At 53.2% G+C, this 25,895-nt stretch overlaps 2 protein-coding genes across 2 annotated transcripts; one reads left to right on the forward strand and one right to left on the reverse strand.

Annotated features, from left to right (window-relative positions):
* Positions 1-13,014: 13,014 nt before the first annotated feature.
* OR6V1 (olfactory receptor family 6 subfamily V member 1) lies at positions 13,015-13,956 on the forward strand. The gene has a single exon (XM_075557427.1). It carries the CDS (start codon positions 13,015-13,017, stop codon positions 13,954-13,956), a length of 942 nt encoding a protein of 313 aa, XP_075413542.1.
* Positions 13,957-22,061: 8,105 nt separating this feature from the next.
* On the reverse strand, positions 22,062-23,009 carry LOC142456617 (olfactory receptor 6V1-like). The gene has a single exon (XM_075557769.1). It carries the CDS (start codon positions 23,007-23,009, stop codon positions 22,062-22,064), a length of 948 nt encoding a protein of 315 aa, XP_075413884.1.
* Positions 23,010-25,895: the final 2,886 nt, after the last annotated feature.

Genomic DNA, 25,895 nt, shown 5'->3' on the forward strand with positions numbered 1-25,895 from the left:
GAAGACTCACTCGATGTCAGACTTCGGTCCTCTTCACAGCACTTCAATTCAAGCTTGCTACCTTACTATATTCTTACTTGTTTATTCCTCTCCTTCACTTGATGTTCAGAAGATGTAGCCAAGGAGAAAAGAGGCCAAACCTGTGACGTGTGGAGCTGGTCTTTAAGGAAGGCGTGAAGGAGAGACCAGAGGTGGATCTAAGGAACACAGAATCTAGAGCCAACACGGAGTTTGCACTCCTATCCAGACACCTGAAACTCATCTCTCAGAGAGCTTTACCATCTTATCAGCTCAAGAAATACAGCCAATACCTTGGATTTTTGCTTAACACATGACGGGATCACAAGAATCGAAACCGGACCTGCCTGGATTACACTGGTCTCTCTGCCCCGCACAGAGCAAGACTGCACACTCTGCCTTGACCCAGGGAGGCTGTCAAGTACAGAAGTATTAGTTTTCACTTGTTGCTAATGGAACGTACAAATATTGTATAAAGACTGCTCCGCGGATGCCCATTCCAGTGGCTGCCAAGTCCCGTGCTATTCTTGCGATGCTGGATTGCACACAAGAGAGCAGTAAAATATTAAACAAGCAAACACCAAATTCCCTGGGTGGAGGGAACAGGGACGCAACTGTTACTGCCACAGTAACTGTTTACAGAGTAGAAAGCCCAGGTTTTCTCCTGGGAGTGGCTGGTGGTTTCTCAACGGGTAACCACCACACCACCAGGGATCCGTAGAAGTAAAAGACATGTAAGGTAGTTACCTGTGACCATAGAATACAAGAGGCATGAGCTGGACCAGACAGTTGGGGAGGGAGAGAGAGAGAAAGATGACTAAACGCATGGATGAGTGGTTGGTTGGAAGGATGGGTGAACGGGTGGGATGGAAGGATGGATGACTGAATAGTGCTTGGTCCTGACGGAGGTCAATTCTGCCATATTCGCTGAATCCCAATCTTCTTGGTGTCCTTTCCGGCCCCAAAAAGTCACAGCCCCGGCCACATAGAGTCTCTTTAACTGTGCCCATTTTAGTCAGGGACAATTGTTGGGAGAATGTAGTGGTCTGATTTCCCACAATTGTCTGCATAACCAGGAAGGGATGAAAGAGAAATGAGAGAGGGATTCCAACAATTGGCAGGAAGTGTACACCTATCCCTCGATTGGGGAGACATGACCAGACCTGCCTTGTGTGGAGCAGGATGGACCCAGAGATGTACTGACCTTTCTGCAGCTCCCATGTCTCTCTGGGGGCTCCTGGTGTCCTCAGTTCTAGATGCACCCAAGCCTACACCCTCCAGGCTGATGCCCTCCTCTCTCCATCACAGAGGAAGGCCCTGACATGACACTCACCTGTACACCGGGGCTGCCCTCTCCCCTCCAATGCCCTGCAGGGCTTAAAGAGAGCGCCTCCTATCTGGATGGAGCTGGGTCCTGCTCTGGGGCTGGAGACGGAGACGGAAGCTGTCCTTGCAGAAGAACTTGGTAAAAAGTCCAGGAATAGCCCTGCCCTGGGGAGCAGCGGGGGGTCTCTTCCCTGGGGACCTTGACACTGAGCTGCCTGTTCTTAATTACCCCAGGCTCAGGAAGTCCCTGAGCAATCAGAGTGGGAAGAGCCAAATAAACTTTTTTTTATCTCCGATGACTTTGTCCAATTAACTTTCAGAACTTTTGAAAGTTTGTGTTTAATGGGGAAGCTTGAAATCTTACCAACTGGGGCTTCTCCACACGAAGCTGGTATTCCCCGGGGCTCCAAGTCAGCTACCAAGACACAACTCAACGTCTAAGTCGTCCAGCCCCATGCCCTTCATGCAGAGTCCCCACAAAGATTCCCTCAGCTACTCAGAGTCCCAGCTACCCACTCACCTTCCCAATAGGAGGTGTGCCGTCAGCATCTAAAACATGAGTCCAAAGTCCCAGGTAGTTTACCTATTGATCTTGGTCAAAATGTCCACACCTATTGATGATGGAAAATTGACAAAACTAGGAGAAGAGGACAATGTTCTCAAAAAGGTCAACAGTTTGTACCAAAAAATTTTTTTTTAATTACACAACTTAAGAGTTAACCTCCAATTTAGAAAGACTTCATGTTTTCCCTCAAAGGCAAGGATAAGACAAGGGTGTCTTTCCTCGCCACTTCTGTTCCACGTGGTGCTGCCAGTCCTAGCCAGTGCTGGAAAGTAAGCAAACAAAGTTTTAAAATACATTTTGGAAGTAAGTAAAATTTCTTATTCACAGTTGGCATGATCCTATGTATTAAAATCCCAAGTAGTGTACAGAAATAGCAACTAGGGCTAAGATGTAAAGTTAGCAAAATCCCAGTATTAAATATCACTAAAAAAATCTACTGAATTTCTACATTCTTGCCATTAGCAGTGGAAATAAAAATTAAATGGACAATTTATTGTAACATCCCCCAAACAAGAAAAACCAAGATATATTTAACAAAAGATGGCCTAGTCATGTGAAACTAGGGCACATTGTCGAGAGATATTAAAGAAGGCCCACTTCTTTAATACAGGGAGAGAGGTTACATGGTTGTGAATGTTAAGACTCAATAACTCAGAATGCCAATGCTCTTGCGATGCCATCTCCAGAAAGATCCAGGGAGGCTTTTCATTAACATGATCAAGCTGATGCTACAATCCTTATGCAAATGTATAAAGCATGAAATAGCAAGATGACTTTAAAAAGAAGAATCACTAGGCTTGGAGGCTTCCGGTACCATACCTAATTCAAAGATTCACTACTCTAAGGCAGTAGTCCTAAGAAGGCGTGGTGTTGGTGTGATGTCATATATACCAATAGGCATTCCTACCTACCGCCATCAAATCAGTACCAACTCACTTTGCTCCGTAGCCAGAGTAGGCCTGCTCTTTGGGGCGCGGACACAGGCACAGACACCCCCCTCTCTCTCCCACACCAGAGAGCAGGCAGCTAGAACAGGGAGTCCAGAGAGAGACAAAAACACACCACTTGTGGTCCATTGATGGTAACTATGGTCAGTGTGGGTGAAGATGTCAGCAAATGGAACGCCCTCACACAGCCGGTAGTGCAGATGACAACACTGAGCGTGTCCTCACCACACAAACCCACGATTCCACTGGGAGCTATTTACCCAAGACAGTGCAAATGTGTCCACAACGACTTGTTTATGAACACTCCCTGAAGCTTCGTTCACCACAAACTGAAGACAACCCATGACAGCCAACAAAGTGGTGCATCAGCACGTTGTGGTCCAGCCGCACCCTGGGCTCCTCGTCAGCCACAAGAAGGAAGGGGGGATTGAGAGTTGGTTCACCGTTGAGTTTCATAAAGGTAATGGTAGGCAAAAGAAAGCAGGTGCACAAGCTGGTCCTATTTGATTCCACTTACTAAACTCACTAAACGAAGACTCAACTCTATGGTAGCTGACATTGAGTGCACTCAACAATGTTTCATAGTTTTACATGCCTAGGTCATATTTTGTTAAATACATCTCTTGGTTTTTCCCGGTTTGGGGGATGCTATAATAAAATGCATCTTAATTTCTCATTTCCAGTTGTTCACTGGGGTCAAGTTGACTGGTGGGAGAGATGAAGTCTTTGGTGGATGAACATGCTGTATTATCATTTGGTTGTGGAGGTTGTTGGATGTGTGAGTAAATTTTTAAAATTGAGATTTGCACTCAAACTAGGTACATTTGTTGAATAAAAATATCAATCTTCTTAACACTAAATATAATTTTTAATTAAGAAAATTCTAAAATGTACCAGACGATGTACCTCATGGCTGGGGGCTTGGTGGGTAATAAAAATAGAGGCAGGGCATTTTGTTATTGTTATTGTTAGGGGCTGTTGAGTTGGTTCCATCTCACAAGGACCCTCTATACAACAGACCCAACCACTGCCCTGTGCATCCTCGCAAACCTGACTATGTCTGAGCTCCCTGTCACTGTCACTAGGACCATCCATCTCCTTTAGGGCCATTCTCATTTTTGCCGACCTTCTACTTGAGGAAGCACGATGCCCTTCTCCAGGGATGGGACTGAAACAGGCCAAGGGGCATGAGATAAAAATCTCACCATTCTTCCTCGACAGCATTCTAGCTGTTCTTCCAGTAGAGGTTGTCTTCATTTGTCTGGTCACCGCTGGTATGTTCAATATTCATTGCCAGCACTATAATGGAAAGCCATTGATTTTCCTTTGTTCTTCCTTATTCATTGCCCGGGAAAAGGGCATGCGATGGCTAAGCCTAATGTTGAAGTGAGTCAGGAGGTTGCTAGGTGAGTAGAATCTGGCTCTGGTGAGGGGCAGCTGAGGAGGAAGAAGGGGGAGCAAGGGCCCATGTCACTAATGGGCGTGAGAGTGTGACCAGGAACTCCTAGACCTTTGCAAACCAAACAAGTGCCTCTCTGGCCACGGTCTACCAACATCTTGTTAAATTTGAGGAAACCAATGTCAAGGAGGTGGAAACAACCAGCAGCCCACCAGGAGAAGACTGGATCACGAGACTGCTCCATGCACGCAGTGATCCTGTGAGCCTCTAAAAATGAAGGATGAAACCACAAAATGCCTTTGGCAGGAGTGACCCGGAGAACAATAGGCTGAGTGAAATTAGCCAGTCACAAAAGGGCAATTCTATCAGACCACTGCTCTAAGGGAGGAAAAAATAAAATAAAATAAAATTTATGCTGAAGAGAACCGTCTTGGAAATTGCCAAGTTGGGGACAGGGGAGAGGAAATAAAAGTGTGCAGTCCAGGGGGCCTCAAACTGAAACCCGCGGGCCACATGCAGCCCGCCCAGGACATTTATCCAGCCCGCCAGGTGTTTTTACCCCGTTTGTTTTTTACTTCAAATTAAATATGTGCAGTGTGTCTAGGAATTTGTTCACAGTTTTTTTTTAAACACTATAGTCTGGCCCTCCAATGGTTGTGAGGGACAGTGAACTGGCCTCCTGTTTAAAAATTTTGAGGACCCCTGGGCTAGGCTGATGACAGGTGTTCCCTTGGGGACAGAGAGGGAGGTTCGTCACCCACGAGAGGGAGAAGAGAGATCAAAGATCATGTGGCAGTTCAGCAGGCTGATGAGTATCTCTAAGAGGTGTCCAGCAACAGTCTAGATGATTCCTTTTTAGACTTGTCTGTGATGCTTTCATCCAATCCAATAAAGTTTATGTAATGAAAAAAAAAAGAAAGGTAAACTATCGGGGGATTTAAGTAGTAGTTAAAACTATGAAAGTTGATGATCTGAATTGTAACTTGCTCACCAAACTTGAGGATCTCAAGGTCAGAGTCTGAAAACTTGAGTGTGAATTCACTGTTCCCTGGTGGTGTGGTGGTTACATGTGGGGCTGCAATCCTCATGGTTGGCAGCTTGAAACCACCAGCAGCTCATCAGAAAGGTACTCGGACTTTCTCTCCCACCAACAGGTGAACAGTTGGCGCTGGGAAGCCCCCAGGGCATCTCTAGGATTTCTATGAGTCAGAATTGACTGCAAGGCAGCAAGTGTGCTAGAGAGCCGCTTCCACCCTCTGGGCTTGCTTTTCTTGTCTGCAATATCTCCGATGTTAATCTAGACACAATCCCAGAGCGCTTTGAGAACTAACAGCCTCAAGGCAAGAGATAGAATTGAAATGAGTCAGTCTTTTGTGTTTTCTTAACAAAGCCTCCCATTGATGCTCCACCTCACGCCCTGAAACCATTCTATAAAGCTACCCTATTTGTCAAAGTCTGTAGATCTGCAGATAGCATCCAGGGGGTAATTATGGGCCACACCAGACCCAGTACAGAGGGAATGTCTCTCCTAGGTTGTTGGACTCAGTGGGGGAGTGAAACTGGTGAGGGCTGCATCAGCGGAAGCCTGTCCACTGTCATGGCTGAGTTTACCATAGGAGCCCCTTGGGGACCGAGGGGAGAGGAGAGGTCATTGTAGTGCAGAGAAAGGAAAGCCATTTCCATGACCTAGTGGATTAAACCAAAACTCCCAGCCAGCAAGTCACTTCTGACTCATGGAGACCCTGCAATCCAAGGCGAACTGTCCTGTGGGTTTCCAAGGGTGTCGACATTTGCAGGAGCAGAAAGCCTCATCTCGCTCCTGTGGAGGGGCTGGTGGGCTCCAACAGATGACCTGTGGCCAGCGGTTCAGCTTACAACCAAGTGTGCCACTAGACTCCACAAAAACCCACTGCCATTGAGTCAGCTCCCATTCACAGGGATCCTTTAAGATAGTGTAGACCTGCCCCTGTGGGTTTTCCAGTTTAAAAAGTTTCAAGTAGAACACCTCATTTTTCTCCCAAGGAGTGACTGGTAGTTTCCAACCGATGACCTTGCGGGTAGCAGCCAACCATGTAACTGTTGGATTGGGGAAGGGAACACGAGCTCACCTTGGACGCATGGAAGAATTACGACCAGTTGAGATGCAAAAGTGGCAAAGGGAGTTTATTTGCTAGCTCGAGCTAGGGTTTCCCTCCCTCCACTGCCCAGTGCAGCGGGGACCCTGCGTCCCAAAGGGAATCAGCCCCGAGTTCTTTGTTCCCTGGGCTTTTATGGGGCCAGGGACCTGGGGCAGTCCAGTGTTGCTGTTCTTTAAATTTATTGGAGAAAACTTCTGGCCTCAGCATTGTCCAGTGGTGGTTGGCGAGTAGTTCCACGCGTATTCTCTGGACTGGTCAATTGGGGATGGTGGTCGCTGCACCCTACTGGTCAGTCTGGGACAGGTGATGCCTTCTCTGACAGAATTACCTCAGTGCCCAGGAATCTGAAATGAGAGCTTAAGCCTGCCCCAGACTTTGGTTTTATACAGCCTGTCATGGTGCTGGTGCCGGCAGTCGTAAACCAGGACCCCACATAACCACTCAGCCACAACACCACCAGACTAAATGTCTAGAACCAAATTGGCTGCCACTGAGTCTACTCTGACTCATAGCGACCCTATAGAACAGGGCAGAACTGCCTCTGCGTGTTTCTGATGCTGAGGACTTTTATGGGGGTAGCTCAAGTATTGTTTTATTTTTCCTCCCGAGGAGCAGCTGATGGTTTTGAACTGCTGAACTTGCAATTGCTGAACTAGCAGCCCAACTCCTATTAACCCACAAACTGGGATTGTTTCCCCAAAAGCCAAGTCCCTGTCCATGGAGGGGAGAATGAGAAGGGACCCTTATCATGTGCCTCTCATCTCCCAGGCCTTCTTTTCTCCTGTCCCGATCATCTACAGGACAGCTTGGAGCAGCTCTCTCTTGATGAAAACAGCTTTTTAAAATGCCCTTTGGTGGATGTCCATGTCCTGTGTGGCCCTGATTTCTTAAACCATCTCTCCTGATTTGTCCTATGTCCCTATTCTTCATCAGTCCCCATCCACTGGGCAGTCAAGGACTTTCCTTCAAAGCTCTGCTCCCTCCTTCCTTCCTCACCAACATCATCTTGTTCGCTTCAAGGGTCGGCCATGGTCTTTCTCCTGGAGAAGTCATCTCTCATCCCCACGGCTAGCTTGCCTGCCAGGTACACTACAGATGCCTTGGGGTGGAGGCTCTGGTGCATTGTCCCCACCTTCTCAAGGAGCAAGGATCTCATCCCCTCCCCACGGCTGATGCTATGGCCCAAGCTGCCTTGATGTCAAAGGACAGCCTCACTCCTGAGAACAGCACTTCTCCAATGACCTGTTGATGCCCCTGTACAAATACCCAACTCTGAAAACCAAACTAAACCAATTCAGAGTGGCCCAAAGGGCAGGGTAGAAGTGCCCCCTCTGAATTTCTGAGACAGTTGCTCTTCACAGGAGTAGAATGCCCTGTCTTTCTCCCTCTGAGGAGCTGGTGGCTTTGAACGGTTGACCTTATATTGACCGGCTGTAACCACTACACTACCAGGGCTTTGTTTTAATGAGAGAGACAGTTTTGACAACTCTTCCACTAGCCAGCCAGCTCTAGAGTTCCTTGTAGGAGGGACTGGAACCTCAGTTGCAACTTCACCGAAGGTCAACGGCACCCTCTTCCTCCGCGTCCCTCCCACATGTTTACAGAGTTGATCCCAAAATGCCCCAGAGCTGGCCTCAGCTCATGTTCTCATGCTCGTAGTGGCTCGCTATTTGTCATTGATTGTTTGTACATTTCCTCTGTTTTATATGCATGGTAAAGGCAATCTGAATCACATAGACTCCATCTAGGGGAAAAACAGCAACCAAACAACTCCATTGTGCACACTGCTGTATCTTAGACACATTACCCAAGAAGTCCTTCATTCAATACCCATCCTTGTGACATGTGCTGTTCTTTAATTTTGAGTGAGATTGAACTATTTTTTTAACATTTTTAATTCCCTTTTCATCAGTCCCATTGGTTTGGATGAAGGCTTTCTGTGTAAATCCAATTTATTCACACATTTTTAATTTCTGCGTTTGCTTTCATTATGCTTGGGCATTTCAATTCTATAGAGTTAAACTTAGTAGGCTTTTAATCCCCTGGGATTTGTGTTTTTCTTGGAAACACCAATGTTCTGACTCTAAGGTAATTAAGAAAGGGGGGAAACCATTTGTTATTTTTACACAGAGATCGATTTCGACCGTTTACAATCAATTTTGTTGAAAGTGTGAGGTCTAGATCCAGAGTCGTAATTTTCTAGACAACATGTCAATTCAGTAGCTCTTTCTGGGCTCAGAGATAGGCAGAGAAGAAGAAAAAAGATGGGGGAGGGGTGGGGAGGATGAGGAAGAGGAGGAGGAGGAGGAAAACAAGGAGGAGAAGAGAAGCGGAAGATGAAGAAGACAACCTTGAGGAAATGAAAGCACAACCACAGCCAGGTCCTCTTAGAGACCCGTCAAGACACAAATGACAAAGACTCTCTAGGCTGAGGGGTGTGTGTGTGTGTGTGTGTGTGTGTGTGTGTGTGTGTGTCTGATATGGAAGAACAAGAGGTTAGAATGGCTGGTGGTGTCAGCAGGGGCCAGACGAAGTCAGAGATGGACAGATAGCCTCTTCTAATGCTTTGTTTTTCCCGTGGTGAGCCTGGTGCTCCGAAAGGCTGTGGCTATGTGGAATAGGTGGGAGAACAGGCCTCCCCTCTACGAAAACTTACCACCATGGAGTCAATGCCGACTCATAGAGACCCTAGAGGACAGAGTGGAGTTGCCCCTGTGGGTTTCTGAGACTGTAACTCCTTGCGGGAGTAGAAAGTCCCCTCTTTATCCAGAAGAGCAGTTGGTGGATTCGAACTGCTGACCATATAGTTGGCAGACCAACATGTAACCACTACACCACCAGGACCCCTGCTTGTCTGCTAGAGCTATCCCAAAGGGGCCCAGCCAGCCCTGCCAACACCCTGCTTTTCGCTCAGTGAGATGCGGTGGAACTTCTGACCTAGAGAGCTGGAAGGAGGAGAGTCAGTCTTATTGTTGAAATGCTCGGCCACTGGGTGTGGCCGTTTGTCACATTACAGCAGCCTGAATGAGTCCTAAAGGCCCACGCCACACCAGCCTCTTAACCTCACTGTCCCCAGTGCCTCCCTGCTTCCAGCTTCACCTGGGCCAGTCACCTGCCTGTTCACCCAAGCTCCTGCTAGCAACGCACTCATGTCCAGCATCACCTGGCACCCATTGTTTTTCTCAGGGACCCCCTTCTGCAAACTCAGTTCTAGGCTCACGTCCTACAGAGACGGCCACTTGCTGGCCAGTCTCTCGCTGCCCTGGTGTGTCTTCAGCTTAGCGCCCACGTGCACCGTGCTCATTGTACAGCCTTGGCAAGGCTGTCCTCCTGACGGCTCCCTCCTATGGGGGGGGGGTGGGTTGGGGAGGGGTGAATCGGTGGCACTCCTACAGTCTGAGTGTCTCTGAGATGAAGCACTGTGGTTGAGTTTGCCGGAGGCTTTCCCTTTGAAGGTGGTGGTGGAGAGGGGGTGGTTCCACCAGAACCCTTCACCTTCATCTCATTCCTATTTTCTCATCAGGGTTGATCGAAGAAGCCCCACAGGTCAACGTGGCTCTACCAGGGGCTCTGCCTCCTGCTGGAGCTCTCTTAATCAAATTGCCTTGGTGGATGCTTCAACTCCTTTGGATGATACCTGGGGACCTGCAGACAATGGCGCTGCTGTGAGCCAGAGCCCATGGTTCCCCTGAGTCCCCCGATCCCAGAGACCCTGGACCCGACAGGGAAACAAAGTCTTCAGGAAATTGCACCCAGCTCTGTGAAGTCCAGTCCAGCTGGGGCAGTGCCCTCGTTCCTCCTCACGCCCTCTCTTCTCTTCCAGGGCCATAGAAGCACCGGATCAAGCAGGCAGGCGGGCGGGCAGGGATGGCCAGCAGGCAGGCCCACCAGGAAGCCCCTCCTCCTAAACCTGATGCCAGGCCTGGGTCCTTCTCCTCACCCACATCTCAAGCACAAAATTTGAGCAGACGGCCGCATGCGATTCTAAGGGGGTGACTCCAGCACCTCCCCTGTCCCCTGAGGGAACTCCTTGCTCTGCCTCAAATCCACTGAGAACCGCTGCTGTCAGAATCTAGCTCCCCTGCAGTCTGAGCTCAGCCTTGAATGCCTTCGAGAAGCAGGGAGGGCAGGGAGCCAGGAGGGTCCCTCCTCTCTGGGGGAAGGAGACAAAGACAGCTCCATCCCTGCTGGGCTCCTGGAAGACTTCATGCTCACCTCCAGCCTGCAGCAGGGAGGGCTGCTGCCTGGGCTGTGCAGGGGACAGAGGAGGGGTCTGTCTTCGGGATAGGGACACCATCGGGGAGGGTCTAGCTGTGGAAACACACATCAAGCAACACTTGACCTCCCAGCCGTGCTGGAAGTCTGGCCACTCCACCAACTGCAAGGTCAGGCCCAGTAGCAGTGACCGGACATCTATCTCTCAAAACAGTAAGGGGCTGGCAGGCGAAGGGTCAGAACACCGGCAGCCAGAATTGGACTTGACTCTGTCCACACTGGGAGACACATCAGGCTCCTTATGCAGGTTTGTCAGGGGTGCTGGGGGCACGGTCTCTTCTGTACATTGGGGGTGGGGCACTGCTGGGGGCCAAGATGAACTCTCAGGCCCTGTGCGAGTGCCGCTGTGTGCGCTCACAGACGAGCGAGGGAGCGAGCGTGTGCAGCCTCTGTTTGCACTCCTGATAGACTGAGTCACAATATTTATTTTCTTTGACGTTGGTAATCTTTCCGAGGAGTGAACGGCTAGGGAACAGCTTAGAGGGTGGCAGTGACGCCAAAGGGGTGTGTGTGTGTGTGTGACAGAGAGAGAGGTGCCTGCCTGCCATGGCAGTCACAGCAATGACGGCAGCTGCTTGCCCAGTGCTTCCATGCCCAGTGCTCTAATCTCCACAGTAAGCCCCGCCCCACCCCCCAGCTAAGCCCTAAGATGGTCCTCCTTTCACAGCTGAGTAAACTGAGGCTCTGCCAAGGCAAGGCAGTAACCTCTGGCCCAGAGTCCGTGAATGCAGAGGGCAGAATTCAAACACAGGCAAGCTGCCACTCCCCCTTGGTGCCGCCCACCACGGAGGGTCAGCAGATGGGGGTGCACGGGAGACCGGAGGCAGACAAGAGAAGCAGGCCTGGGAGGCAGAAGGCTGTCCACCCCCAGGGACCGCAGAGTCCCTGGCCTGGCCGAGCAGCAGCCTGGACTCCAGGGCGGGGCTCTGTAGGCTCCTGTCCCCTTCTGGTTATCAGTCTTTACAGACACACATACAGGCGGCAGGGCCCCCTACGGGACTGGGACTCGGCTCACAATCTGATTTTCCGCCCTTCTCTTGATCACACCTGGATAAATGGGAGGAAGGGCAGGAGGGAGGGTCCTCTACAGAGAGACCTGCAGGGACCCTGGGAGAGGTGTCTGGTCCACAGCCTCTAGGCCATGGGTTCTTTGGAGGACTCCCCCAACCCTATCTCCTTTCATGGTCCCTGCCCCTCCCTCTGCCTCAGTCTGCACCTCCATCCACCTCAGCCTCCAGTCTGCTCTCATCTGCTTTCTCCTTAAAAATCCGTACCTGTTGCTCTATTCTCTCTTTATCCCTCTCTCTCTCTCCCCCCTGCTTGGTCTCCTCCTCCCTCTCCTCCCTCTGTGTCCCCCCCCCTTGGTCTCCTCCTCCCTCTCCTCCCTCTGTGTCTCTCCCCCCCCCCTTGGTCTCCTCCTCCCTCTCCTCCCTCTGTGTGTCTCTCTCCCCCCCCCCCTTGGTCTCCTCCTCCCTCTCCTCCCTCTGTGTTTCTCTCTCCCCCCCCCCCCTGCTTGGTCTCCTCCTCCCTCTCTCTCTGTGTCTCTTTCTCTCCTTAAGCCTCTCTCTCTCTATTCTTGCTCTCCTCTCCCCACCTTTTCCTCTCTTCTTTCTCACTCTCTCCTTGACCTCCTTGCTCGCTTTCCCGCTCCCTTCTCTCGCTCTCTTTTTCTCCTCTCACCCCTCCTCCATCTGTTTTTCTTACTGGGCTTTCTCTCCTCTCTCCCCCTCTCATCTCTCTGCCGCTCTCTGTCTTGCTTTCCTCTCTTTACTCTTTCTGTGTGTATCTGCTCTCCCCCTCTCTTCTCTTTCTGCCTCTCTCCTTTCTCTCCCTTCTTTCGCCTCTCTTTCCGTATCTCCCCCTCTCTGCTCTCTCTTTCTCTCTCTTTTCATCCCCTTTCTCCTTTCTCTCTTCTTCCTCTCTTTGATTTCCTCTCCCCTCCTCTCTCCTGCTCATAACTCCTCTCCCTCTCTTCTTGCTACCCCCTTCTTGCTCTCCTTCCCCCCTGCCCCACCTTATGAATGGCTCTCTAATCTCTCATATCTCCACCTCACTCACCCCGTTCCTCCATGCCCCTCTGGTCCCCAGTTTGCAGTCTCTCTTCCTTGGTCAGTCTCTGCTGGCAGCTGACTGCACACAGCACTCCATCCCTCTCCACGTGTCTACACTCCCCACCTCGGCTCAGCAGTCCTGTCTTTGCTGCTGACTGTCCACCTGCCTTTCTCTCCCTGCTCCTCTCTCCCTCCACCTGTTTCACTGTCAGGAACTCTCCATCCCTGATTGTGTCCCTCAGTCTGTCCAGCTCAGCCTCTGCTTTTTCTCCCAGCCAGGGACTGGACCCAGGTCATGGCAAATTGGAGTCAGCCCTCCGAGTTCATCCTGGTGGGCTTCTCCTCGTTGGGTGGGTTGCAGACCCTGCTATATGGGCCCTTCCTGGCGCTCTACCTTCTGGCCTTCGTGGGGAACGCCATCATCATCGCCATGGTCGTGGCCGACAGCCACCTCCACACCCCCATGTACTTCTTCTTGGGTAACTTCTCCCTGCTGGAGATCCTGGTGACCATGACGGCGGTGCCCAGGATGCTCTCAGACCTGCTGAGCCTCCGCAAGGCCATCTCCTTCGCGGGCTGCCTGGCCCAGTTCTATTTCTACTTCTCGCTGGGCTCCACCTCCTTCCTCATCCTGGCCGACATGGCCCTGGACCGCTTCGTGGCCATCTGCCACCCACTGCGCTACGGCACGCTGATGAGCGGGGCAGTCTGCGTCCGGCTGGCAGGGGCAGCCTGGGCAGCCCCCTTCCTAGCCATGGTGCCCACCGTCCTCTCCCGGGCTCAGCTCAACTACTGCCGAGGCAACGCCATCAACCACTTCTTCTGCGACAACGTCCCCCTGCTGCAGCTGGCCTGCTCCGACACCAGGCTGCTGGAATTCTGGGACTTCCTGATGGCGCTGGCCTTTGTCCTCAGCTCCTTCCTGGTGACCCTCGTCTCCTACGGCTACATCGTGAGCACGGTGCTGCGCATGCCCTCAGCCAGCGGCCGCCAGAAGGCCTTTTCCACGTGCGGCTCCCACCTCACCCTGGTTTTCATCGGCTACAGCAGCACCATCTTCCTGTATGTGCGGGCGGGCAAGGCCCACGCAGTGGACGTCAACAAGGTGGTTGCCCTGGTGACCTCCATCCTGACCCCCTGCCTCAACCCCTTCATCCTTACCTTCCGCAACGAGACGGTCAAGGCCGTGGTGAGGGGGCAGCTGCAGAGGCTGAAGGGCCTCCACAAGGCGGCCTGAGCCCAGGAAGGGGTCTGGTGGACACAGGCAAGGGGTCCCATGTGGCCTGGCCTCCCCAGCTTGTTTCTTCTGTGTCCCCGAGGGAGCAGCTCCAAGGAGTTCTCCCGCTACTTGGTGGATCTCACTGACCATCAGGGAAGTGCTCCCTCACCCATGGGCAGCCTCACGTTCTCAGAGTCTGCAGGGCAGGGGCGTGAGGAGTGGGTGCTCAGCAAGGGGGACGCGAGTGGACATCCATCCAGGGAGGAGCACCATGGATTGCCCTCTGATGGGCACGCTCTCCAGCCCCAGAGTGGGTGGCATGAAGGTGTGTGTGAAGGGATCAGCCTCTAGTGTGCATGGTGGGTGCTGTGTGCACTGGATGTGGCTAGTGGGTGTGGGGGACATGTAGAGTGGATGGTGTGGGATGTGTGTGGTGTCTATGTCTGTGGTGTGTGTAGTGTGTGTGGTGGTATGAGGGGGCTCAGTACGAGGTGTTTCTGCAGAGTATGTGCTGTGTGGTGTGTGTAGTGACTGTCATGGGTGTATGTGATTTGTGCGATGTGTGGTATATATGTGTGTGCGGTCTATGTGGCTTGTGGTATGTGCATAGTGGGTCTGTGTAATGAGGGAGTGTGGGCGGGGGAATATGTGTGTATGTGGGATATGTGGTGTGTGTGTATGTGTATATTATGTGTGTAGTGATAAGGGGCTAAGTATGTGGTATGTGTGGAATATGGCGTGTGTGTGTAATATGGTATGTGTGCGTGCATGTGTGTATGTGTATGCATGCATGTGTGTGTAATATGGTGTGCATGCATGTGTGTATACATGAGTGTGTGTGTGAGAGAGAGACAGTGAGAGAGAGACACCCTCCAGTGAGGAGACACCTGAGTGGCATGCAGAATGTTAGGGAGATGTTATAAGGTCACCACTGCGCAGTTACCCTCAGGAAACCAGTTAGCTTACACCCCATTAGCAGAAAGGCCTTACAAATTCTTTAAATTCAAAACGATTTCCCCAGGAATGGTCTGGGCTGCAGAGGCTTCCAAAGGATCGGATACCATGTCTCTCCGGCAGGTGACCTCCAGTGGGGTGCGGCCGAGGTGTGCTAGCGCATCTTCCAATACGCAGCCTCCGTCCAGCCATGCTGATAGAGACACAGGTTACACGAAGTGTGTTTTGCATGGTGTTCCTCCAGCCCCGCCCCCTCTCTCCCTTTTCCCCCACTCCCCCCCCCACCATTCACCTCTCCTCAACTCTCATCTGAAACTGACAAGGGTCTCAGCTATGGTGTTGCCATAGCTTCCACCTGTCCTTGGTCGCCTCAAATGGCCCCCACGTGCATGCTGTGCCACAGGCTTTCTGTCAATAGAAACTCCACGCTCCTCAGCTCACGACTGTCAAGTTGATTCTGGCGCACTGTGACCCTCTAGGGCAGGGTAGAACTGCCCCTGTGGGTTTCCGAGTGTGTGACTCTGTACAGGAGCAGAACGCCTCATCTTTCTCCCTCAGAGGGCATGATGGTTTTGAACCTCTGACCTTGTGGCTGGCAGCCCAACATAGAACCGCCACACCGCTGAGGCCCTAGAGGGATAAAAACAACATGGTTGCATCAAGCTGGACGCATGTTCTCCTCCTTCACTTACTTAAAGAAAATCCAAATGACCAACTTCCTGCAAACAGCAGACTCAGGGACAGCCCACCCTGTGGACGCACAGGAGGGAGTGCTGGTGGTTCCGCCGGGGGGAGCCTGAGTCCAGCTTGCCCACTGTCCCACCGTTTCCCACCGTGAGCTTCCTGGCTCCTCCCCAGCCCGCCCAGCCCAGCCCAGCCCTGCCTAGGGGCATTTGCTCCAGCTGCCAGGGCAGCCCACCCACCCCACCTCAGGGGCTCTCTGTGGGTGCCAGGCTTTGCTTCTGCTCTGGGCTCTTGTTTCTCCTCCAGCTTCCTATCGGAGCACGGACTCGGGCGGGTGTGCTACCTTTGCCTCCCCACTTGTTCTCGGCTTGCCCCCTGGAAGAGCGACTGGTCTAGCACAAGGGCAAGGACAAGGAACACATTCACGTGACCCTTCTGAGCACACTGCGTATCTGGTCACACTCAGCAAGCCCCCTTTACATGCATTTTCGCTTTGTTTTTAGCCTCATGGCCATTCCGTTCCATACGGCTTCAGCGAGCCTTGCCCGGAAGCAACCAGTGACCCTTGGTCCTTCAGGAGGAAGGAAATGTGGGTTTTCACCGTGAGGCCCCATCTCCGGAGAGAGAAGAGAACGAATGTGCCATGGATTCCATGCCGTTTTGATCACTTCCTCTCCCACTTAGCCACAGGCTGCCCTGGGCACCGCCGGCTCCTGGGTCCTTGGCTGCTGTCCTGAACTCAGAGTCTGCAGCTCCAGGGAAAAACAGCTGCTCAAAGTGACAGCAATGTGTCTGTGTTAGGCCAAGTAGACGAGAGAAGCAAATCCAGAGACCCTCATGTGTATGAGAAAGAGCTGTATATAAAGAGTAATGGTATATTAAGAAAACATCCCAGCCCAGTCCAGATCACGTCCATAAGTCCAATATTAGCCCTTATGTCCACTACCAGTCTGTAAATTGCTATTCAGACCCATACAACACATGCACAGATGCCGCCGAATGCAGGAAGATCACAGGCCAGTGGGTAGAAAGTCTTGTGGACTCAGTGGCTGTGGAAGCATCTCAGCGCTGGTGTGGGTTTCCAGGTGACTCCTCCAGCTCCAGGACTCCGGCTCCATCAGCTTATCTCCATGTGGCGCATCAACAGGAATGTCTCTCACAGAGAGTGTGTGTCCAGCCTCCAGGGAGGAAGACAGGAATTCCCAGAATCCTCAGGAGAAGGCCACACAGAGGCTTCATTGACTATAACCTGATTGACAGGATGGACTCCACCCCTTCCTCAAGGGCTCTTCTGGTTCTTTGCCATCTCTCCATCCTCGAAACTTCACCTTCCTTCTCATCCAGAGGTTGCTCTCATGGAGGCCAGCATGCGCTGGAACTGAAGCCAGCCCTTCATTAGCGAGTCTACATCCAGTTCTCACCAGATTCATACAATGGCCATCCTTCCAGGGACACCTTCCTCACCCTGCTTGCTGGTTCCCTCTCCAGCACTGGGGACAAATCGTGTGTTGGTAGAAAGTCATTCTGGACCCAGCGTCATTGGTAGAGATGTGTATGCAGTTTGTCTTTTATTTGCCTCTTTTCTGGGTCACAGTAGCACTCACAGACATGGGAAAGACATTGAATGGCACCTATATGACTGTGAAGATATCCTTCAGTCCAGAGGTGAGTTAGTTAAAGCTTATTGGGTCAACCTGACCCATAAACACATGTGGGGTTAATTGAAGGGCAGAGAGATAAATGGCTCAGTGAACCTCGCCTTTCTAGTTCTCAGGTCTCTTGCTTTCTGATGGTGCAGCTGCCTTAGGTAGTTCCCTGCTTCAGCTGGCAAGGCTTACTTCCTGCAAGACATCCCTGAGGAAAAGCCACATGGACTTACTCCGATGCAGCCCTGGGTGCTGGAGCAGCCTTGTGGAGACCCCTGCCAGCGCTGAGATGTTTACATATTCACTGATTTGGCTTTCCTCCTGCAGTCGGCATCACAGTGTGAGTTTTGTGAGAGGGAGGATGACTCTGTAGATTGGTGTGTCAGACATGTGGGTTAATGTTGGACTTGTGGGCATGGGCAGCACTGGGTTGGGATGTTTTCTTGATGTGCACTTACCCTTTATATAAAACTCTCTCTTATACGTATGAGTTTTTTGTGGATTTGTTTCTCTAATGTACCCAGACTCACACAATAGGCAAAGGTTAGTTGCTTGTGGAGGCCCACAGTCCCTTTGGCTAGGAAGCCATTTCCCCCAGGAGATAGGAACCATGCGTCTGGCCACTGAAGTTCTTTGGTGTGGTTGTCAGAAGTGGTTTATGCTGGAACACAGCTGCAAGATGGCGTTGGAGGGGGTGGGGTGGGGTGGGAGATGGTGAGGCTTGAATAAACAACCACAACTGAGTCAAACACTGGCTGGCCCAGTCGCTGAAGTGCCTGCCCTTTCTCCCTCCCAAATACCCTCCTTGCCCACCTGCCCTCCATTGCCCACTCAGACTGTGGTCTGGCAGTGTCCATCAGAAAGGCAGGGCTCCCAAGGGCAGCACCAGCACTCGCTGTCATACAGGTAGCTGGATGGTTTTGAGGACTAAGTCCACAAAACCAAGCCCACTGCCCTCAAGTGGATTCCAGCTAAGTAGCAACCCTGCAGAGCAGAGCAGAGCGCCTCCACAGGGTGACCGGGGCTCCAAGTCCTTCCAGGGGCGGACCACCTCATCTTTGCCCCACAGAGTGGTTGGTGAGTTTGAACCATTTGCTGTACACTTACTGGTCCAACACCTAACCCACAGTGCCACACCCCTGAGTGACCCTACAAGACAGGGTAGAACTGTCCCTGTGAGTTTCTGAGACAGTAACTCTTTACAAGAGTAGAAAGCCCCACCCATCTCTCACAGAGCTGCCGGTGGTTTCAAACTGCGGGTCTTGGGGGATCGAAGTTCAGTAGGGATCAAGAAATTAAAGGTGTGGAAGTTTTGATGAGGAAAGTTGAAGAAGCAAATACCATCTCTCATGCGCTGGTCAGGCGTGGGTCCTGTGCGGAAGCTCTGCACACTCAGGGTTAGTTTGAAGGCTGGCCAGCCGGAAGGGAGCCTCGGGTGGGTGGGGGAGGGGGGACCTTTCCGAGTTGCCTGCAGGAGACTGTGTTTGTACGAACCCAGCAGAGCGATCGTTTGAGCCTTGCATTTCCAGATGTCAGCAATGTGATTGCAGCATCCACTGGCTGCTGGGAAAGGTGACGGCAGTCCAGCGGTTTAGCTTTCATGGGCAAGGTTTGGCCCTCGCAGTTCATGTTCGGGCACCATGGCCAATTGCAAGCTACCGACCTGGAGTTGGGAAGAGACTCTCTGTAGCTCACCATCACACACAGAACGCCCACCACGCTGACACAATAGATGCAGAGGCTGAAACGTCAGAGATCAAAGCAAAACAGGAGATCTCGCGGTTTTTATAATAAAAGCACTGGGTTTGGAACACAAAGCATTTGGCTGTGCATGTTTCCATTATTTATTTTTTAACAGTCGCTGTTGTTCGGTGCCGTCAAGTCTGTTCCGACCCACAACCATGTCAGGTACAACATATGGAAACACCGCCCGGCCTTGGGCCACCCTCACTCCTGCTCACTATGTGAGCCCGTTCCTGCAGCCCCTGGGTCCCTGCAGGTAACCGTGGCTGTGTTAAGTTTCTGAACCTTGAAATGACTGGCTCGCAGAAGGGCTCCTGCCCTTTTGCTCTGGGGTTGAGCTTCCCTTTCAGCCAGCGTCTTTGCCCCTCTCCTTGTCTGGGTGCAGGCAGTAGCTGCTCCTATGGGAGCCAACCGCACGGTCCTGTCCCCGGAGGGAAAGGATTCTGAAAAGGATTCACCGTGTTAAAGGCAAGGGAATCCGGCCGAGTCCTGCTCTGTCTGACACATACCCAGAGGCCGGGAGAGGCTGCCCCCACTGTGAAGCCCACTGTGTTCGTGAGTCCTCATGTCCATGAGGGCACCTCTTTCCGATGACCCTTTCAAGTCCCCAGGGGCTCTGATCCGATTCGTGAGGACACCCACAGCCAGTCTGCTGGAACCCACTCCTTAATGCCAGCTCCCAACATGCCGGCTTCGCTGGCCGCCCCATCGGCCATGTCATTGCCTGCCTCATTTTGCTTACATCCTGACCTCCCTGTAGAACAGCAGTTCTCAACCTGTGGGTCTCGACCCCTTTGGGGGTCGAACGACCCTTTCACAGGGGTCGCCCGATTCACAACAGTAGCAAAATGACCGTGATGAAGTAGCAACGGAAATAATTTGATGGCTGGGGGTCACCGTCACCTGAGGAAATAATTTGATGGCTGGGGGTCACCGTCACCTGAGGAACTGTGTTATGAGAGGGTGGCGGCACGAGGAAGGCGGAGAACCACTACTGTAGAACGCACTTTTCTTCATCTGGGGCTAGACTTCGATGAAGCCCGGCCACGCACCTGTCTTCAGTAATCAGGTTCGATGGTGAATTTGGAGCACGAGCCATTGCCGGGGCTCCGCAGGGGAGCATGGCATGTGGGCCAGCCTGCCGTTATCAGAGCCAGGGCAGAGGTGGTCTTACTGCGCTCTGCCTCAATCCGTTGTGTGCACAAGCGCTGCGGCCAGCTCCCACCAGCCAGCTCTGCATGCGAAGCCCCCTCACATGTCTGAGAGGAGCCAGATCTGCAAGGTCTTGCGCTGATGACTTGTTGGAGGTAGATCGTGGGGCCTCTCTTCTGAGGCACCTCTGGGTGGACTTCAGCCCCTCAGGGGTCAGTTAGCAGCTCAGCGTGTTAATGCTGAGCACAGCAATGGCCCCTTAATGCTGAGAACACCCCTGAAGTTGGGCTGAGGGCTTTCATACACATTTTTAAAATTGGAAATTCCATCTGCTTCTCTTCACAAGAATCGCTTGAGGATCTGTTAACATGCAGCGCCTAAGCTCGGCTCTTGGGGGGTGTGCGTCTAGGAAGGGCCTGAGGGTGCGCTCTCCTGGTGAGCTCCCAGGGCATGTGGGCGCTGCTACACGAAGCACACTGGACACCAGTGTCTGTGGATGCACTTGTTGGTGGGTCATGAGCATGATGTGGGCACGTGTGGACGTGGTTCGGTGGTTGTCATCCACGTAGCTGCTGCGGTTTCGTGAGGGCAACTGGGTGTCACGGGCATGGTTGCTGGGTAATATAGAAACTGTTTGGGGTATCCTAACCACGGCTGTAGGGGTGTTAGGGGCATGGTTGATAGAATGTTGTGGATGTGGAAGTGATTATTTCGTGGAAACATCGCTTGGGGTGTCATGGGTGTGCTTGTTGGGCTGTGATGGAGACCCCAGGCTGGCCAGCCAGAGACCGTCTCTGGAGCTGGGTGGAGACAGTGAGAGAGGCTGATTTCCAGGAGGGGTGGGCAGGGTGTGGCCACAGGAAGGAGTCCTTCTGGAAGGCCACCTGCCTGGCCTTGTGGGCTGGCTGCTTCAGGACTGGAACTCTCAGAGCAGCAGGAGATAATTGTTCCCAGTTAGTTCCCCAGTCTGTCACAAAGTTTGCAGAGAGCAGAGTAATTGGGCCCTGGGGAGGTGGAGGAAAGCAAGTTCTCCGGCTGAGAAACTCTTCTCCCACCTCTTTGGGTGAGGGGGCCCGCTCTGGGAAAATGGCCTGTGGTCCCCAGTTTAAGGAAACACTGATCAGGAGGCTGGGTCCCCACGGCTCCATCCACGACTGCCCCCTGGTGTCCTGTGAAGAGAGCAGCTTGGGAGCAGGAGCTGGGAGCCTGGGCCACTCCCCAGATGGTGTGCCTGGAGAGATCAGTCCTGCGCCACCTCTGGCCCAGCTCACGCTGACTTGCTGGCCTTCTATGGGCACCTGGGCACTCCTGCCTGGCCATCTCCCAACCCTTGCCTAGGTCTGCCATCTCTGCCTTACCCTCATGGGCCTGGGGACCTGGAGACCCCAGCCACCTGCTTCTAGAATGCTCCCTGCAGAGGGCACTTCCCTCCCCTGGGACCTGCTCCTCCAGCCCTGTGGGTGGGGCAGCATGTAGAGGCATGGCCAGCTCCCGTGGGGTTTTCCAGAGAGTGGCAAAAATATGAACCTTACAACCTTTCTTCGTAAGGGGCTGGGGGACCGGCCCCAGAGAAGGGGCCGGGAAGCAGGAACGTTGGGGTCTGGGAGGGAGGATGGGCACCCTGGGCATGAAGCTTCTGCTCCAGGAACACCCCAGATAGCAGAGTCAAGGAGAGGTTTATGCTGTATCTGAGCTGAGCCTTGTGTCCCTCCTGAGGACCCCTCCTGGGCCTGCAGCTGAAGCCTGAGAAAGGACAACCTTGCGAGGACAGTGACCACTGAGGACCAGAGGGGGTTTCAACAGCACCTTTATCACAAGCAGGGACCCCACCTTTGTCCTGAGGGTGTCTGCAGGGGCAGAGGCTCCTGGGGTTCAGAGCCAGAGAGAAGGAGTGTGGCCCCTCTGGGCACCTGGCTCCCATCTGGGTGGAGGCTCTCGGCCACCTCACCTGCCAGCTGCCGGGCTGCCAACTAGGAGCCGTTTGGCCAGGTCGTTGATGACCTGCTTGACCTTCTCATTCCGGAAGGTGAAGATGAAGGGGTTGAGGAAGGGGGTGACCACGGCCGTCATCAGAGCCACCACCTTGTTGAGGTGTGTGGTGTGGCCCTTGCCGGGCCGCACGTAGATGAAGATGGTGCTGCCGTAGCCCAGCACGACCACGGTGAGGTGCGAGGCGCAGGTGGAGAAAGCCTTCTGCCGCCCGGAGGCCGAGGGGATGCGCAGCACGGCGGCCACGATGAAGCCGTAGGAGGCCAGGATGAGCAGCACCGTGACCAGCACGAACAGCAGCGACAGGAAGAAGTCCATGCGCTCAATGTGGCGGGTGTCCGAGCAGGACAGCCGGAGCAGTGGGGCCGAGTCGCAGAAGTAGTGGTCGATGACGTTGGGGCCGCAGAACCAGAGCCGTGTCTTCTGCAGGGTGGGCGAGATGATGGAGAGGAAGCCCAGGCCCCAGCAGGCCGCCACCAGCTTGATGCAGACCGGGCCGTTCATGATGGTGGTGTAGCGCAGGGGGCGGCAGATGGCCACGTAGCGGTCGAAGGCCATGACCGTGAGGATCAGGAAGTTGGTGCAGCCCAGGGAGAAGTAGAAGAAGGACTGGGTCAGGCATTCGGCCAGAGTCATGGTCTTGCGGGCGGTCAGCAGGTCGGCCAGCATCCGGGGCACCACGGTGGAGGTGACCAGCACCTCCATGAGGGAGAAGTTGCTCAGGAAGAAATACATGGGCGAGTGCAGGCGGGAGTCCAGGCAGGTCAGCGTGACAATGGCCAGGTTCCCCACCAGGGTCAGTACATAGATGGGCAGAATGAATGCAAACAGCGCTGCCTGGAACCCGTGAAGATGGGAGAAGCCCAGCAGCACAAACTCCCTAATGATGCTGTGGTTGCCCATGGCGTTGGGGGCCAGCTCCCCATGGGACCTGTGAACGGGGACTTTGGGTGAATGTGGTCCCCTCCTCTCCCCTGGCTTTGTTTCCAGACTCCCAAGCACCCAGCCAATCCGAGCGAACAGAGCCACATACCCAAAGGACAGAGTGTCCTTTGTGGGGAGCAGGGAGCACCGTGGGAGAATGCCTGGGCAGAGGCCGGCCGCTCCACCCTGTCCCCTGTGCTATGGAGTCAAGTCCTGCCCCGGGCTAAGCCCCCTGATGGCCACAGGAGAGCCGTGCCCAGCAGGACTTTCTTCCTCCCTTCCTTTGTCCCAGTGTGAGATTTTGTCATGTTTTCGGAGAAAGCTTACACAGCAGATGCCGACCACAGGGAGAGAGGGGTGAGAGCGCTGTTACTGTGTGTGTGTGTGTGTGTGTGTGTGTGTGTGTGTGTGTGTGTGTGTGTGTGTGTGTGTGTGGTGTCACAATACGAAAGGCAGGTGAATTGCAGAGCAGAAAACCAGCCGCTCTGCCCCCGATCATCCGCACAGCAACAAAGGGCTTGAAATGCCGACGACATCCGCTGAGATTCACGCCCAGCGGTGTCTACACAGGGTGTTCTGTGACATCTAGGGTGGTCTTCTCCAGCCATGGACATGCTCACTCTTCCCTGTCCACTTACCTTCCCCTCTTCTTTTTAAAGTGATGCTTGACCCCATGGGCGGACCACGACAGAGTGGCCGATGGCTGACTGGTGGGGGTAGGTGGTCAGGGTTTTCTCCCACCTCTAGGTAGACTTGAATTTCCAACCTTTCAGTCGCCCCTCCTCTGGGGACCAGTCATTTCATTCAATGCACAGTTATCAGGCTCTGGCTCCATCTGAGCCGTGCTGCCTGCCAGGATGAAATGGTCCAAGTGGCCCTGAGTGCCGAGTGCAGGGGTCGCAATGATAAGCATGACAGCCTCTTCCCACCAGCTCTTTCCACAGACCACTACTGTGTCCATCCAGGGCTTTAGCTCCCTCCGACCATACCCCACTCCATCTTTCTGGGACGTGTTGGCCATGACTGAAGCCACCTTGATGACATGGCTGTTCTCTGCTTGTTCCCCTGGGACCCTGACTGTCCCACCCATCTCCTTCGCAGGCTCCTGATCTGATAGGCCTTTTACTAAAGATGGCATTCTCATGGTTCTGACACCACCCCCGGCCCCCTCTTCTTCCCTCTCCCTGGTCTACCTCTCAGAAAACCCACTCAGAAGGCTCCCTTCACCAGAGGGACATTGACCAAATCCAGGTCTGCTCTTCCCCTGAGCTCCAGTCTATATTTCTAAATAATCGCCTGCACAGCCATATGCCTGACCTGCCACACACACACACACACACACACACACACACACACACACACACCATGCCACATCCACCCAACCTCCCAGAGTCCAGGCCTAAAACATGGCCCAAAGCCCAGGCTCAACGTGCAGTCCTTGGGCACCTTCTCCATCCAGTCTCCCTTTGGGGGCCACACCCTTGAGCCTCCCTGTTGTATTGCTCTTATGTGCTATGTTGAGTCAATTCCGATTCATAGGGACCCTGGGGGGCAGAGGGAAACGGCTTCATGGGGTTCCCTAGGCTGTTGTCTCTATGTGATCAGATAGCATCTCTATGAAAGCAGCTGCTGGGTTTGAACTGCCAACCTTTTAGTTAACAACCAAGAATTTAACCACTGTACCACCGACACGCCTCTGAGCTGCCCTCACTGCAGTGTAGTCTGTACTGGCTCTGAGCGAGTCTAGAGGACAGGGTAGAACTGCTCCTGTGAGTTTCTGAGACTGTAACTCTATGGGAGTAGAAAGCCCCATCTTTCTCACAGGGAGCAGTTGGTGGTTTTGAACTGCTGACTATGTGACTTGCAGCCCAAGTCGTAAGCACTATGCCTCCAGGGCTCCTTCTGAGCCACCCTTGTCCCAGGGGCCCCCTTAACTCAGACCGTGTCACAGTCTACCTAGGTGCTTTTAGCCCACGGAGCCCCTCCCTATCTGCAGCCCAGCCAGGCACTGCAGTTACATGCCTTCCATCTCGAACCTATCGTAATACCAACGGACCGTGACTCCCACGGAGGACACATCCCCTCCGACATCAGCCATCCATCCAACGGGCTGGCTGCCTACCTTCACGCGGAGAACGTTCCACTTGGAGGTGCGAGTTAGAGCCGTGCCCAGCGGCCACCTCTGGGTGTGCGGCACCGGCCCTTAACCACCTCCTATAGGTCCTTGACCGCTCCGGCAATCTTCCGTTGTGTGGTACCAAGGTTGCCATCGGTCAGAACCAGGTCCTAACAACCACCACCCCCCGCCTCCTCCGTAAGCATGGGTTGGGGTGGTGTGTGTGTGTGTGTGTGTGTGTGTGTGTGTGTGTGTGTGTGTGTGTGTGAGAAAGAACTCCTGAAAGCATTGCAGGGTCTTTAGCTGCCTGCCTTTCCCTCCAGCTCCTGGAAACTCTCAGACCTTGTTCATTTTGGATATTTTCTTCATCTGAACATCTATGACTACAGGGATGAGAAAGCATTAACCAACACCAGCTCCGTTTCTGCCTGGATCAGCCAAGGGGGAGAAGCTGATCCTGGCAGCTCCCAGCCCACCCCGGAGGTGTCTCTCTCCCTCCCTTTGACACTTCCTAATTCTCCCAACTGGACCACTGCTGCTGCCCCGCCCCACACCCTTCTGGTCCCCATATCCCGCCTGCCCCTGAACTCTCGGCATGCCCCTCACAGTGCCCCATGCTCCTCCAGGTGAGCTCCTCCAGGTGTGAATCAGGAAATGGCCCATTGCTTTCTGGGGAGCTGCCTGCTTTGCCCTGATCTATGTGTAGAGTGTGTGGAAGCAGCTCCCCCATGTAGGAGCCAGGGTTCTTG

The sequence above is a fragment of the Tenrec ecaudatus genome, chromosome 9 (genome assembly GCF_050624435.1).
Source record: "Tenrec ecaudatus isolate mTenEca1 chromosome 9, mTenEca1.hap1, whole genome shotgun sequence".
Taxonomy (NCBI): domain Eukaryota; kingdom Metazoa; phylum Chordata; class Mammalia; order Afrosoricida; family Tenrecidae; genus Tenrec; species Tenrec ecaudatus.